General features: G+C 43.9%; 1 protein-coding gene across 8 annotated transcripts in view; it reads left to right on the forward strand.

Annotated features, from left to right (window-relative positions):
• The window catches only part of MTCL1 (microtubule crosslinking factor 1), a 124,526-nt gene that overhangs the window by 72,821 nt on the left and 34,739 nt on the right, over positions 1–16,966 (forward strand). For 4 of the 8 annotated variants that reach the window (XM_068147599.1, XM_068147597.1, XM_068147598.1 and 1 more), the window contains exons 4-6: positions 1,882–1,941; positions 8,398–9,720; positions 10,763–10,918. In XM_068147599.1, the coding sequence (XP_068003700.1) occupies positions 1,882–1,941; positions 8,398–9,720; positions 10,763–10,918 (1,539 nt within the window). Of the gene's footprint in view, positions 1–1,881; positions 1,942–4,180; positions 4,259–8,397; positions 9,721–10,762; positions 10,919–16,966 lie in introns of all 8 variants that reach the window. The other 4 variants (XM_068147592.1, XM_068147595.1, XM_068147596.1 and 1 more) reach the window with 2 other exon arrangements.

Below are 16,966 nucleotides of genomic sequence, written 5' to 3' on the forward strand. Positions count from 1 at the left end.
AGAGCAGTCTGAGAGGGATCTTCTCAATATTCATCACTATCCAAATGGTGGGGGACAAGAGGACAGGAACAGACTCTCTTCAGTGGTGCCCAGTGATAGGACAAGGGGCAATGGGCACAAACTAGAGCACAAGAAGTTCCACCTAAACATAAGGATAAACTATTCTGTGAAGGGTACCTGAGTCCTGGAGCAGGCTGTCCAGAGAGGCTGTGGTGTCTCCTTCTTTGGAGAGATTCCAGACCTGCCTGGACATTGCACCTGCAGTGGGTGACCCACAGGGGTGTTTGGGGGTTTGGACTAGGTGATCTCCAGAAGTCACTTCCAACACCCACCATGCTCTCATTCTGTAATTTTGAACACAGAAGCCAGTGCTGGTCCCAGCACACTACTCCATCACATGAACCAGAGGGAAGGCATGCTGTGGGCAAGTCCATGACAGCCCAGGCTTTGCCTCAGCTGGAAATTGTCCCCTGCAGAGCAAATATAAAGAGAGGCAGTAAACAAAAGAGTGAACAAAGTCAGGATGATTGCTGGGGAGTATCAGCCTCCAGCCACAAACAGAGCAAAACGGCTAACTTTGAATTCAAATTACTGCAGACTTCAAGCTTCCCACTTGTTTTTTCCCCTCACATCTGTCATTCTGCTCTGCTACTTCAACCTGCAAAAATCAAATTTATACATTTTCTAAATGGACCCAGGTCACATCAGTTTGAACTTGGTCCTGAGACACAAGACACTGCAAACAGCAGTAACATCTTTACTGTGTTCCACCTCCCACTTCTCAGGAAAATTCTGCTTTTCCATTTAGGTGCTGACAGGCTTCTGAAAACCAAGCAGTGGTGATGACATCATTTCCATGTCTTTAAAAAACCTGCTTATAAAGGGATATAAAGTTTTGCAAAGCCACTCCAGTCTGATCTATAAAGTAAATTATTTACCTGGAGTCTTACCTGGTCTTTATCTGGACTCCTCAGTAGACACCTTTAAGATTCTAACAGAGTCCAACTGTTAACCTATCACTGTCAAGTCCACCAGTACACGTCCCTCAGCACCACATCTAAACCGCTCTGAAATCCCTCTAGGGATGGTGACTCCACCACTACCGCAGGCAGCCTGTTCCAGGGCTTGACAAGCCTTTTGGGAAATAAATTATTCCTCATGCCCAAACTAAACTTCCCCTGGTACAACTTGAGGCTATTTCCTCTTGTCCTATGGCTTCTTGCTTGGGAGAAGCCACGGACCTCTACCTCGCTCCAACTGCCTTTCAGAGTTGTAGCAACTGGGAAGGTCTCCCCTCAGCCTCCTTTTCAATAGGTTAAACAACACTATTTCCCTCAGCTGTCCCTCACAGGCCTTGTGCTCTGTGTAATCTTACTCCACATCACTTAAACATGCACATCCTTCCCTGGCTTTTTGGGGAGCTGCTTTCCTCTGGGTTTCCCACAATGTGTTTCACATCCACTGAGTAACATTCTTGGCCTTCTGCCCTGGATTAATCAAACCTAAATCATTGCCCCATGCAAAAAGAAAGTTTTGCCAAAAAAAAATGTGGTGGTCCAGAGAAGAGTAACTAAAATATTTGCTTTCCCTTCTGTGAACTTTTCACTAATTTTATATATATATTTTTCTCTCTCTCTCTCTTTTCTTTTTTTTTATTCTCACCTTTTGGGTTTTTTGGTGAGAAATTTTGTACAGTGGAGAACTCACTGACAATGTCCTGATCATCTTGATTTTTTTACTGATTGTCATGAAAAATGAAATCCCCAGCTGCTCAGGAGGATATCCTCACTTTGTCCTAAATTACTTTTGTAGCAATAAGCCTGCCAAACTTGCAAGTTTCATGTTCAGCTTATCAATAACTCGGTGTTGCTTCTCTTGCAGAGTTCCCTGAAGAGAAGAGGCAGCAGAGAGATACACAAAGAAAAAAAGACATTTACCCAGGTATGGTTTTCATGGTCAAAATCACATGATAAGACTCTAGATTTCTTTTTCTGGCTTCTGACAGGGCCATCAGGCACATTAACTAGAGTGCAATTAGGCCTTAATCTACTGAGACCTCCTAGAGATAATGTAGAAGCAATTGAGGACACGCTTATGATCTCTAAACCATGCAGCTTCGCTATCTGTAGATTCAGGCTGTGGTTTTTCTAGACAGAGAGAAAAATCACCTTGCCTCACAAAGTAATTGGATCACATCTTAGGGACTAACTAAATTTATACACGGTGCCAAAGATTTTGTTCTAATGAGCATCTTGGCAGGCAATGCGGTTTGCACGCTGCAGCGGCTTCTCTTGAGCTCTCATGTCACAGGCCAGGGTTTGATCCCTCATGAGCTTCTGCTCCTCCAAGCTGAGACATGACACAGACCTTAAGCTACCTACTCACTCTCCTTTTGGACACTGGTTTTACTGGAATCCCGTAGGCTGATCCCCCTCAGGGAAGTGGTCAGCTGGGTTTCCTCTGGTTTTTGTGTTGACTGTAGGAGTTAAAGCTTTTTCCCAGCACTCCTGTGGTTGCTGTTTATAGCTGGAGAGATGGGGATAGTGTTTCACCTTCCAGAGACAGGAGCCAAATGTGACATGATGTCTTTGTTAGAGAAGGATTGAGCCTTCCCTGCTGCCCCCTCAGCAAGCTCAGTGTACACAGCTAAGACCTACAGGTTGTCTTTGAGACAATGGAGCCTTAAAATCCACTGATTTGCAATAATGACCATAATAAATGGTTGGAGCAGGGCCAGAGGAGGACCACTAAAATGATCAGAGGGCTATCAGCTGAGGTTTGTGGGTGGCACTGTCCTTCCTTTCCTCATTCCTGGAAATACAGAGCAGTGCAAAGGGAATGGATTCTTTTGCTTGCTTCCTCTGTCCAAATCCAGCCATTAAGATCAGCTCTGTTTTGCCTTGGAAAGCCTTAAAAAGGGCTTAAGAATATTAGCTGAGCAACCATGGGTCAGCTATTTGGAGTGATCCCTGAAATTTTCTCAGGGGAAAGGAAGGCTTTATGCTGTACACACACTGTAACTCCTGCAAGTAATGGATTTGGGCTTGAAAAGGAAAAACCATTGCAACAGTGCTGTGCGAGCTGCCCAAGCTGTTTTCTTCAACAATTTTTTTAGGCTAGGAGGGTCTGAGAAACACCCTCCTAGACTGACATGGTCCAGAACATACAAGCTATCTCCCAGCTCTGGGAAGTCTCCAAAACCAGATATCCATTCAGAGGGTGGTTGAGATCAGAGCATACCACAGCAAGTGCCTGACCTGGTGAAAAAAACATCAAAACCTGGGACATGGCCCAAAGGGATGGGTGAGGACACAGCCCAGGAGGCTCAACACCATGCTCTTCAGGGATACCTAAATACCTAAAATAAGTTCAGATGCCCATTATGTGGCCAGTAGGTTGAGGGACATTCTTTTCCCCCTCTACTCTTCTGTGGTAAAGCTGCACCTGGAGTACTGTGTCCAGTTGTGGGCTTCTCAGTTTAAGGACAGGGAACTACTGGAGAGAGTCTAACACAGGCTGCGAATATGCTGAGGGGCCTGGAACATCTCTGTGAGGAGGAGAGGCTGAGAGACCTGGGGCTTTTCAGCCTGGAGAAGAGCAGAGTGAAAGGGGAATCTTCTCAATGCAGATCAGTATCTAAAGGGTGGAGTCATGAGGATGGGGCTAGGCTCTTTTCAGTGGTGCCCAGTGATAGGACAAGGGGCATTGGGTACAAATTAGAACACAGGAGGTTTCACTTGAACTTAAGGAGTAACTTCTTGGCTTTGAGGTTGCTGGAGCACTGGAGCAGGCTCCCCAGAGAGAAATCTCTGGAGAGATTCCAGACCTACCTAGATGTGATCCTGTGCAAACTGAAGCTGTACGTGCACTAGCAGAGGGGTCGGACTAGACGATCTCCAGAGGTCCCTTTCAACCCCTATCATTCTATGATTCTATATATTGTGACTGAAAAGCAGGTACAAACTCAGATACTCACAGATACATTCAGCAAATGGCAAAATTGATGTTTTCACTTCCTGAGAGCTCATGAAAATTAGTTGGCACATCACAGTCACCGCAGGGCCCGCCGAGTAAAATAACACCTTATGAAATTGATTGTCTTGAAGTGGTGTCAAAAGCAGAACTCGTAGCAGCACTTGCCCACCTCTGGCAGTATTGAAGAAAAAAAGTTTTTGTCCAGCAGAATTGCAAAACGGAGCCTCTTGGGAAATACCAGGCAGCAGGCAAACCACAAAGAAAAGTGGTTCTTCAGCGCAAGGTAGGAGTGCCAGATGCTTGGGTGCTGGTCGTACTGCCCTGTCGTCAGATTTGCAACCCCAAAGCTGCTTTACCCATCTTCTGCCTGGCCGTTCCCTGGAGCCGGTGGTGGTGGTGCTAGAGGAGATGGCGTTGGTCTTTATCTATCTTTGTGTCTTCTTGCCAGAAAAGAAATATCATCTTTTGGGGAATTTTTGATCAGCTCTTCATTCTCATCACATCCTTGAATATTATGTAAAGAATTTTAAGTTTGTTCCCTTCTTTTAAATTTCATTTCGTTTATCTCCACGTTCTGCGTTTGTCTACATTAGACCTCAGGCTCTGCAGGGAGGGATCTGGGGTTTTTCTTGCTGCCTTTTTTCTTCCTTTATTTTTTTTTAACTCCCCATTAACATCCCTCTGAAGTGCCCTGCAGAGCTTCAATGTTATTGCATGCAAATAATCACCCTCAGTAATCATTAATTCCCATCTATCCCTAATGATCTCTTTAAGTCCGTGACTAGCACTGTGAGTGGTGGAACATTTTTGCAGTGCTATTCCTTCTCTTCTTTTTGTACCGTCTGCCCCACCTACACCTTTTAGGAAAGCACATCCTGGCTGTGAAATACAGCCAGGCTTTGCCATAGCCCAACTTTCAGCCCTTGGGACTCAAGCCTCTTATTCCTGCAAAATGGTGCAAAGACTGCATTCTCTATTTTTTTGTTTAACTTTTCATTTGTGATGAATAGCAAACTGTTGTTGATTTTGGTGATTTAGCCTCTCCTGAGTTTGTTTTATATGTCAAAACTCCACTTGACTCTGTGGGTATCTTACCCTCTTGTTTCAACTTGGTTTCAACTGATCAAGAAATCGCTGATATTTCTGAACACAAAGTTTCAGAGGGTCAGATGCATGAAGGTTGGTGTCTTACCCTTCTGGCATGCTTAGACCTGGCTGATAAATCTCTCCTGGCAATTCTTTTCCTGGGGGGGAGGGAAAAAAAAGCTGTCTGGGGAATGGAATTTTCAGTAAGCACATTGCCTGGTAGAGAAACAGGGAAGATCTAGAGCTTTCTCAGCTTTCCAGATGGGCTCTGTGTTTAGGAGGTGAGATTAACATCCATCAGCTCTGTTGTCTTGTGTGAGGCTTGTGTCTGTGTAACAAAAAAGAACCTAGAGACAAAACCTAGCAATAAAGTCATGCCATTAAAAGGAGGGAAAGTGGTTTTGTCCTGCTCTAACAACACTAACTCTACAGATGCTTTGAGTCATGCAGCGATGCCCAGCAAAAACACTGGGGCCCTAACCCCAAAACCATCAAAGCCCTTCCCTTTTCTTCAAAGGTTTCAAAATGTTGTCCCAAGTGGGATTTGGTGACCCTTTTTTATATTATTTGTTGACAGCGGGTGTCAGACTGGAGCCACCTCAGCCACCTGTGTTGGAGCCACCCCCCAGTGCTCCCAGTCAGGGGAGGGGGGCTGGTCCTTCCCTATGGTTATCCATCCAGCTGCCAGCAGTCAGGGAGGTGCCAGAAGCACTGGGAAAAATGCTGGTTTAGAAAGGTAGAATAAGGAAAATGTCAGATGTGATTATTTCCAAGCTATTAACAGATAAATAAATAAACTGGAGTGGTGACCCCGCTGGTGAGCTCTGACATGCCTCACTGGTTTGGCTGTAGCTTCCCTTGTGATCTTTATATTTCCCTAAAAGTTGCGGGATTAAACTGATTCTCAGTGATAGGATAACCAGAGGGAATGTATTGTGCAGCCCCGACTAAAGATTTTGCTTTCATCGTGCAACTTTATTCTGCCAGAGCAACCAAAATTCACAGTGGCTCCAGTGGAGGCCGGAAGGAGTTCTGCCAGGTTTTCACCTGATACTTCATTTGCAGTCACAAAGAGAAAAACAATCTGCAAATACAGGTGTGAAAAAGAGGAGAGTGCATGTGAGGAGACAATAAAGTGGTTAAAAAGGCCATCTTCTAGAGGCTCTGCTTCTAATCAATTGGTTGCACCTCAATTGTATTCATAGGAAACTCACATTTCTGGTGCCAGAAACACAATGACTGAACTTTTGATCAGTCAGCTGATCAAGTTGTGTTTGACTCAGAAACTGAGCAAGGATTTCTGCTTCAGGAATTAAATAAACGTGGACCACTGCAAGGTCCTGCATCTGGGTCAGGGCAATCCCAAGCACTGATATATGCTGGGCAGTGACCGGCTTGAGAGCAGCCCTGAAGAAAAGGACTTGGGGGTGCTGGTGGATGAGAAACTGAACATGAGCCACCAGTGTGCACTTGCAGCCCAGAAAGCCAATCATATGCTGGGCTGCATCAAGAGAAGCATAGCCAGCAGGTCAAGGGAGGTGATTCTCCCCATCTACTCCACTCTGGTGAGACGCCACCTGGAGTATTGTGTTGACTTCTGGATCCCCTATTACAAGAAGGATATGGATGTGCTGGAACATGTCCAGAGAAGGGCCACGAGGATGATCAGAGGTCTGGAGCTCCTCTACTATGAGGACAGACTGAGAGAGCTGGGGATATTCAGTCTGGAGAAAAGGCAGCGTCCATGTGACCTTGTTGTGGCCTTCCAGTATTTTAAGGGGGACTGCAGGAAAGCTGGTGAGGGACTTTTTTAGGGTGTCATGTAGTGATAGGACTGGGGGCAATGGAGCAAAACTAGAAGTAAGTAGATTCAGATTGGATGCTAGGAAGGAGTTCTTTACCATGAGGGTGGTGAGACCCTGGAACAGGTTGCCCAGGGAGGTGGTCGAAGCCCCATCCCTGGAGGTTTTTAAGGCCAGGCTGGATGTGGCTCTGAGCAACCTAGTGAGGTGTCCCTGCCCATGGTAGAGGGCTTGGAACTGGCTGATCCTTGATGTCCCATCCAACCCTAACAAGTCTGTGATTCTATAATTAGTTTTGTAAATGTTTTGGGTGTTGGGTTGTTTTTTAAAAGCCTGCTCTGGGTGAAGAAGGAAAGTCAGCCATGGTTTCTTCTGGATTGGTTTGCCATTATTAGGAATTGAAACACAATGCTGCTCATGAAAGGTAACAGTGCTCCCCAGACTGAAATGCATTTTCCATAGATAATTGCATATATGTCCGCACAGCCTCCCAACAATGAAAAAATCTGCCGTCTCAAGAGATCATCTTTCAAAGCCTGCCTTCCATTGTGCTGCTAATGCTGATAAATGTGTCTCTTACCAGGCCAAGTGCCCGGATCTCCATGACAATCCATGAAAGTGATTCATGCAAAGAAATTGTTCATCGGCTTTAGAATTTACTTAACCTTGTGTCTTACTTCAGCACAATGCAGGCTGGAATTTCCCTTTGAGTTGAGGCACAGCACTCGAAAGTGCCCAAAGCACTAACAAAAAAAACTCAAATGTCTCATTCAATGCCCTGGTGCTCCCTCAAAAGCACAGGCTTCAAGCGGGATGGTTTTGGATGTGGTCATGGTTTAATGATATTTCTTTCTCCCCTTTTTCCCATGTTTTCACCAATCTCCATTGTGAACAGTTGTTTGTATCAGAAACAGTGGTCACAGTCTGGTCCATACAGCAGCAGAGACAATGGTGTGCATCCTATTCCAAAAGCACGTGTAGACACCCACTAATTAATAAGAGCAATTAAAGTTTTCACTCTGCAAGGCAACCATGATGCTTACCACACTGTTTGAAGGAGTCTCAGATTTGGGATTGTGATGAGCAAATCCATCAGAGTAGGCTTTGTTTTGTGATGCTAAAAGGGAGCAAAAGTATGTTTAAACATCAACAGAGCAGAAAGTGCCAAAAAATTCACGAGCCTTTTCATCTGAGTCATTATTTTCCACGAAATTTGCTTGGGTTTTGAGAGAAACAGAGCATTGTGCTGGTACTCGCATCACTGAACACTTCCACAGGCACAATTGATTCATTTTTTTTATCCCCCTCTTTAACTCTGGTCAAGCTGCTTTGCCAATTTAACCAGAACAGCTTTGCCAATTTAACCAGAACAAGCCATGAAATGGGTCGACTGTGTGGTTTGTGCAGCTCTGTGTCTTGTTTGTGTACTTAACAGAGGGTAGGGAGGTGGAGAGTTTGTGAATTAGGATACTGACTGTGCTTCTATTATAATTTAATCTCTCTTTTTTTGGTGGGGGGTGGTTATTCTTGGCAGGAGGACAGCGCTGATTTGAAGTGCCAGCTCCAGTTTGCCAAAGAGGAGGCAGCACTGATGCGTAAGAAGATGGCCAAACTGGGGCGGGAGAAGGATGAACTGGAGCAGGAGCTCCAGAAGTACAAGTCCATCTATGGAGATGTGGACAGTCCCCTGCCTACTGGGGAGGCAGGTGGACCACCCAGCACCAGGGAGGCTGAGCTGAAGCTTCGTTTGAAGCTGGTGGAGGAGGAAGCCAACATACTGGGCAGAAAAATCGTGGAACTGGAGGTGGAGAACAGGGGGATTAAAGCTGAGATGGAGGATATGAGGTGCCAGTATGAAAAAGAGTGTCTCAGCAGGGACCACATTTCAAGCATTCCTACCTCGCCCTATGGTGACTCCGTGGAGTCAGCCACAGAGCTGCGCCGGCACCTGCAGTTTGTGGAAGAGGAAGCAGAGCTACTGCGGAGGTCGATCTCTGAAATTGAGGATCACAACAAGCAGCTAACCAATGAGCTGAACAAATTCAAGTTCGAGCCGGGCCAGGAGCCGGGTTGGTTGGATGAGACGGCGTCCAAGTGTGGTGGGACCTTGCAAGAGGAGCTGAAGTCAGCTAGGTTGCAAATCAATGAGCTGAGTGGGAAAGTGATGAAGCTCCAGTATGAGAACAGGGTCCTGATGTCCAATGTCCAGCGTTATGATCTTGCCTCTCACCTGGGCCTGCGCACTTCCAGCCCCAGGGACAGTGATGCTGACAGCGATGCTGGGAAGAAGGAGAGTGACAGCGAAGAGGGTCGTCCACCTCAGCCAAAGAGAGAGGGGCCCATCGGGGGTGAGAGTGACTCTGAAGATGTTTATGAGAAGACATCAGGTTTTGGGAGTGGGAAACCATCAGAAGTCAGCGACCTGTGTTCCGCTGAGCTCATCAGAGTGAAAGAGGACACCGAGTCACTGATTAACATCAAACGCGAGGCAGAGCGGCTCGAAAGGACCGTGGAGCGCCTTATCACCGACACGGACAGCTTGATTTATGATGCCAAGGTGCATGTAACCAGCAGCCCGTCCACCCAGCAGGACCTCAGAAGTGGTGAAGAAAGAGAAGGCAAGTATGAACCAGAGCTTCTGGACACGGTCAACACCAGGATGAAAGCTTTCCGGAAGGAGCTACAGACCTTCTTGGAGAAGGTTGAACACCTTGGAGAGGGCCTTAAGGAGCAGATGGAGGACCTTTCCCCTCTTCCACATCTCACGGAGTCTTCCAGTTTTCTATCCACGATGACATCCATGTCCCGAGACTCTCCCATTGGTAACCTGGGGAAGGATTTAATCACCGACTTCCAGGTAGGTCAACCCCTTGTTTGCCTTCTCTCTATTTATCCTTTCTCCTTCTTTCTGGCATTGCTACCCTAGAGCTAATTTTCCTCCCAGCTGCTTTGTTATGATTTCAGATCCGCGATGTATTAAAGTGTGTAACGTTAAACACTTTATAGGTTTTGTGATTTTGGTTGTGTTTTGGTTTGGTTTTGTTTTGTTTTGTTTTTAATTGTTTGCACAACTTCTTTGATTCAGAGGTGGTTCCTCGTGGCAAAAACAAAACAAAAAACAAAATAAAAGGAAAAAAAAAAAGGCTAATCCACTGGTGCTGTAGAAATCTGTCTTCTTCTTTTAGTCTGTAACAGCAGTGTTTCCCTGTGAAAGAGGAGATTAATTAAAACAGACCCCCAAAATATAGAAATCCTGATGAATGTCAATCAGAAGCCTTGCTAAGAAATGTGAGGAGGTCTTTATTATGCTCTCTCGTCAAAGGGTCAGGCGTGTTCTCAAAAGCCTTGCCAAAAGAACCCAACCGAACGCAGTTTTCTAAGTGATGTGTTTTGAAAAGCCTGCTTACAGCTCACTCCCCTAAGCGAGCAGCGAGTGAGAAGCTCTGTAGCCAACGAAGGACTGCCTTGCCTAAAGCCTTGCCCATGGGCGCATGCCTAAACTGCCACCACTGCCACACTGGATATGGCTTTTCTGCACAGCACAAGTAAGGAAGGAAGAGCCTTGTGTCCCCCGTATCCTTCATGACTTGTACGCTTGCTGTTGGTTTGACTCATGCATCCTCATTGCATGCGCCTCATAACCAGTGTTTGCATTCTTTTTTCCTCTCTTTTTCTCTTTTTTGCTTTTCAGATGTTTCAGCCCATCATTTTGCTCATCCTCATTTTGGTTTTGTTCTCTTCACTTTCTTATGCCACTGTATTTAAGTTGGTTTTTCTGTTCACGCTTTTCTTTGTCTTGTAGTTTTTTCAGTCGTCTACCTTACCCATTTTGGTTTTTCTTTATTCCCTCCTGTCCTTTTTTTTTTGTTTTTGTTGTAAACCGCCCATGCACCTAACAGTCCAAACTGAGGGATCAGATGGCGTGGCAGCTCAAACAAGATCGTGGAGAGGAGCAAGAGATTCACCACCAGCGAGCCACCACCGACCCACACCGCAGAGCTGATGGAGACATTAAACTCTACAGGCCAGGAGACAAGGGCTGTTTCAGTCTAGAGGTCAGCACAGCAGCCCACCTTACTCACTACCTCCTGCTGCTTTAGCCAGGAGATGAGTAACAGGAGCCAGGGGTTGGGGGAGTAAATTGGACCAAATGCAGTGCCCCTCTTGTGAAATTTGTGGTTGACCTCTTTTCCCCCCTTTGCAGTTTCAGAGAAGCAAATTTGTCCTGACTTTGGGCTCATCACCCTGCTCCCAGTAGCTTGGCAAAATGAGAAAATTTGGCTCAGGGATCTGCTACAGTTGAGTAATCAAAGATCGCTGGAAGAGCTGTAATCCCTCTTGTGAGATCACACTTTCGGATTTCACCTTCATTGGATATGTTAAATCTGGAAGGTCTATGGACAGAGATCACTTTGCCTTTTGCCTGGCAGTAATCTGCAAAGGAGAGAGTTTGATGCTGGTGTGCAGGGTGTTTCTCAACAGGGCCTCCCAAAAACTTATTTAAAGCAGAATTCTCCCTTGTTTGGGTTGTTGAGTACTTATCCATTGTCAAAAACATCAATCCATTTTTATTTCAATCTCCATCCATGCAGAGGCCATATCTGCCTCAGTAAACATCTCCTTAGCTGCTTTCTTGTGGACATAGGTTGTCCAGACACTACAACTGGTCCTGAAGAAAAATATTTCAAATGCCTCTCCAGAAAGGTGAGCTTGGAGCATTGAAAAGCTTTTCTGCTGGCCACTGGGAAGCCAAATCCTCCTTGATTCTGTAGTGTTAGTGAGGGAAGACTTTTAATATGTTTTTGCTTCTAAAGCACTAGAAAGCAAGGTAGGAATGAAAAGCTTCAGGGCAGCTGGTAGCCAAGTAGCACCATTCTGTAATGAATACCAAGGGGAGACTGGACTTCATCTTAACACAGGTAACTCTTTGCTGATTTGGTTTTGTTTGGTTTCACTGATCCTGACAGTGACAGGTTTTGGTAGTAGCAGCATAATTCATTTGTTCAACAGCTTCTCCTCCAACTTTTCAGTTTTACCTGTGATAGTAAACCTCAGGAAGGATATCTGATAAACCCAGGACACCTTAAGTTTCTCACTGAAAGGTGACATCTTTCTCCCTCAGCTGTGAAATGGAATCACAATATAGAGAAAATTTATCCTTCACTGTGGTCCCTTGTGCAGGTGTATTGGTCAATAGTTGCTAGAATGTTTTGGATGGGAAGGGACCTTGCAGTCACCAGGGACATCTTCAACTGGACCAAGTTACCCAGAGCCCCAAATAACCTGACCTACAGTGTTTCCAGGGATGAGGCTTCTACCATCTCTTTGGGCAACCTGGGCCAGTGTTTCACTATCCTCAATGTCAAAAATTTCCTCCTTAGATCAGAAATATTTACAATATTTCTGTTTAAATTCTGTCATCTTTTCCAGTCCCTCCTTATCTTAGGTCAACCTCATTATTATATTAAGCCCTATGTATGTGACCCCTCTGTTAAGATGAGGGATTTGGGTCATTTTGGCACAACATCTGTTTTGTCCTCTCCCAGGATTGGATGATGTGTACAGCAAACTGTGCTTAACTGTGCTTAACTGTGCTGGGTAGTTTTCTCACCACAGCTTGACAAGGAAGAAGCCAGTAATTATAACCAAAGTTAGACAATAGCCAGCTTAGGTCCAGGTGTGCTCAAAAGATGAGCAAGGCTGGGGCTGAAATGACCTAACTGGAGAAAATTGTTGAAGACCAAGATGTTGGTTTCAGTCAGGTTTAATTAACCAACAAAGAACATTGCAGAGCTTTATGCTAAAACTTTGCTGTGGGTGGTCAGCCACTTGAAATCTTATAGCCTGTTATTATAGTCAAACCCAAGTGAAGCAGAAGATTCCTCCAAACAATTTTGTATTTTTAGCCCTTTAGTTTTTCATTTCATACACCGTGCTAGCAGCACCCACCATTTTTTGGTGTCAGGTGAATGAGCTGGAAAAAAATTATTACTCAAATACCAAAGGGATATTTTTTTATTACCACAGAGATTTGAGATGGAACCTCCAATCATTCAGTGTTCACAGCAGAGATGGCTACACCTATCTAAGCTGTTATCTGCTTTAACTGATGAAGTGAAAAAGTGGATAGCACTGACTGATGATCTTCTTGCTGTGTATGGGCTTTGAGCATGAAAACAAGACATTTCAGCAAGGCAAATGTTTTGGTTTTTTTTCTTTTAAGCAAGAAAAGGCATTTTTCTAAATTCATTTTTCCAAATTCATTTTTCCAAGCTGAATTTTAAAGTATTAATTTTTTTCCAAGCAGTGCTGAGCAGCTCTCGTTTAACCATTTTCTTTTTCCCCTGGTTTTAAAAATGAGCCTCATAGGAGCCTAATTTGTTTGATTAAACACAATAAATGTGGACTGACTTGTGCTTAAAACTACCCTGTAGCCTTAACTGTAAACATCTGCCTTTGTTTGGAGCTTCACACTGCAGTTGTTAGTGCAACAGTATTATTAGAATGTATTTGCATATTAAAGAGGTGGGTTCGAGTCACAGACCAAAGGAAATTATGTCTTGAAATTGCCTTCAGAGTAGGGCTTTGTTTTCTTGCTGAAACAAGGCATTCAGCTGCTGTTGCCGGAGGATGGAGCCCATTGGGGTGGATGTTGGATCCATTATTCATGATCTGAGCAGAGCTGGGTTGTGGTGGGAGGGGGAAATCATTCTTTAGCATCTAAAGAAAAAGTGAGGGAACAAGTGTGAATTGCCCTAAAAGACAGGGAGGAACTAAAAAAGGTAACACAAATGTTTCATGGAGCAAACGACACAAACCAAAAGGTTACTATGGCAACAAATGGTAACCAGTGGGAAAAATGGTAAATCATTTTTCATCTGGAGAGTTTTAGCCTTATTCCCAATGGAATATCCATAAACAAAAGCCAGCTTCCTTAAGCTGTCTGCTCCTGTTTATTTAGAAACAAGAAAACATTCTGGAGAAGAAAAAAACCCCACTCTTTTAAATATAGTTTGTTGTGCTGTTTGATACCTGACACTCTAAAATGGAGCTGTATCTCTTAGCTCTGGGTGCTCCTTCAGAGGGTGTCAGTTCTATCCTTACCTGAGTAAGAATATGCCAGAGCCATAATTGCATTTCAGATTTGGATTGTTTTCATACCCAGCTTTTAAAGCATTTGGGTTCATGTTAGAAAAATGCCACAAAATCTCTGATACTTCCAAGTTATGGAAAAAGACTCAATGAAGCAAACTCACTTAAAAGGAACAATTGTCACTACAGGATTAAAACAAATGCAGATAGGGTAGAGAAGGTGAGAGCACAGCTTAAGAAGTTTTCCACAAGGCCTAGTATTAAAGCTGAAAGAGATCACACTGGAGATTAATTTCTTCTGGGCCATTTTCAGTCTCTTGCTTCATTCCCCTTACTCATCATGCCCATGAAAAATATCAAACATCTCTATTACTCTGGGTTAAGTGTGGACCAACCAGACACAGTGATGTACAAGTTAGGTAAGTCACTTTATTACTGCTTTGAAGCAAAACCTCTGTATGGACTCATTTTGGATACACGAGGAGAATTTGGGGCTCTATTTTGAGTGCTCTGGTTTTAGCTGGTGTTGGAAGTGTCTCTGTTCCTTCTGTGCAGTTTTCCTATTCATGATCCAACAGCTCCAAGACATGTGCTGAAAATTTACACACCCTTTTCTCCTGATTTAAAGTTTTGTTTACCCAGAAAGAAAACAGCAAATGTTTTGTATGTTATGATATTTTAATTTCCCCTGAAAAAATAAGATGCCCAAAGCAAACCATCCAATGGGGACCACATAGAAAGTTGCATCTCTTTAGTGTCCTCCATTCCTCCAGCGTGAAATTGTGGGAAGAAGACAAACAAACTGGTGTTGCCCGTATTCCTTCCCACCAAGATTAGGGGCTGCAGGAATAATTTACTTTGATGAATTGTATTCTTCCTTGCCATGCAAGATTCCATAAAGGTTGACAATATAATGGTTTCAAAGGTGCTTTATGATGTAAATCTGGTTATCCCGGGAGTCCTAATGAACTCGGTGAGACCTTGTGTACTATCCATACAATGAGATGGATTTGTGAAGACTTGGAGCAAAGTGTTCTGCTTTTTCCCCAAATCAGAGACTATTCTTATAACCACAGACAAATAACCACACAACTGCCTGTTGGACACCAGCAAGTAGAATAGATGTCATTTATGTTTAAGGAGTGAGGAGAAGAGTACATCTTCAGAAGCAGCTTCCAAGAACTCAGTTAGATGGGTATTACATGAAAAAAAAAGTACTGGAAGTTCATGTCTGGTTTGGCTGATTGTATGCATGGGTTGGTCAGCCACCATCTGTGAAAAAGCAGCAATGTGGGACCAAATGCAAGGTCCACCACATTTCAGAGCATTACGACATAGATGTAATGAGCAGTGAACAGCATAAAATGCTCATCTTTTGGCTTCCTGGATTTACATACCAATGCAGGAGAGCATCTTTCTCCCCTGCCTCTTTAGGCCTTATTTTGCTCCATGCCTTCTGGAATTACAAATGTCTATAAAGAAAGACTGTAATGAATTTTGATGTTCACAGTTGTTGCCTATAAGCCAATGGAGTTTGCGGGCAAAATGAGGTTGTCACTAGCTATGGTAAAATGGAGAAAACAGAGAAGGAGATTCCAGCCATACCTTAAGGTGCCTGGCACTCATGTGGAAACAAGTCATGGTAGAAATGTGGGATGGGGTGAGCAGGAAAGTAACAAGTAAAGCTGAGAGGGGCAGAAAGGGTAGTGAGAGAGTGGTGATGAAGCCCCCCAAAGCGTGGATGTCTTTTCTCTGCACATCCTCTTGAGGTAAAGACAACAGCATGGAGTAGCTTTGCCTGGTGTGATCACAGGTGAGAGAAAAGGACTTGGCAGAAGGATTTGGCACTGCCTGTCCAGGAGGATGGGAGTGGAAGTAGATCTGGAAATGTGATAATTGGGATATGTGGGAAACTGTCAGTTGGTGGCGAGCTGTGGATGAAGTGTTTCTGTGGTGTTGTAGCTCAAGCTCGTAGTTCCCATTACATGGTGTTTGTATGTCTTGTTTTAGTGAGTTTGTGTCTGTTCCTGTGGCATTGGTGTGTTGTGTAGTGGCCACCATGGTCGGGGTGTTTTCCATTCCTTGTGTAGCACGTCGCTTAATGAGGACAAAGGGAACAAAGAATGGAAGTTCAGAGGTTAATGGAAGTTCAGAGGTTATCAGTTTCTGTGTCCATTTTGTAGTAGTGTTGTTTTCCAAAGCACAACAGTTGTGCTACAAAGTACACCCTGCTGAGTAGATGATAAGGACCTGATTTCCACTCATGTGCATATAGATACATTCCCCTAAATATAGACACAGAAATATCCATCAGTGGAGCATCAGGTATTACATGTACAGATACCACATGATAGATTTCTACATACCCTTCATTTACAACCCAGATGTTCAGCAGCAATCTATTAGGTACTTAAGCAGCCTTATCTCCTTTAATTTGAGCAGTACAAATCCCAGTGTGTCTGGCAGAAAGGACATTATATGAAATTATTGACTATGAAGAGTTCCTAGGTTGCACTGGAAGGGAAAAGATACATTCATGTGTTAACTGCTTTTCAACACATTGACTTTACTAATTATAAAAATCTATCAACCTTAAAGAGGCAAAAGATCTGCACTGTCTAATGTGCATGTAATAGTCTTTCTACCTTCATCATGTATTTAATCTCTTCCTAATCCCAACAGTTGTCACATAATCCCAGCACCCAGGTTAGGTTTACGTGGGCTACAGGTTGATAAAAAAATTGATTGGATTAATAATTTCCTTGTACTAATTTTGAAGGCTTATGGTGTTGTCCATATATACCTAACTAGGTATATTAATACCATTAATACTAGTCTGAAGTAGGAAATAATTTGATCTTTTAGCAAGTGCTTGTTCATTGGGAAACACAAAAGAGAAATGAATACTGAAAAATTCAAACCTTACCTTCCTGGTGACTTTAGCTGCTCTGATCCAGGCTCCAGTTTTTCAGGAATCCCAAGAATCATAGAATCATTTTGGTTGGAAAAGA

This window comes from Melanerpes formicivorus, unplaced genomic scaffold, assembly GCF_026170545.1.
Source record: "Melanerpes formicivorus ecotype bairdi unplaced genomic scaffold, bMelFor1.0.p_v2 SCAF_15, whole genome shotgun sequence".
In the NCBI taxonomy this organism is placed as follows: domain Eukaryota; kingdom Metazoa; phylum Chordata; class Aves; order Piciformes; family Picidae; genus Melanerpes; species Melanerpes formicivorus.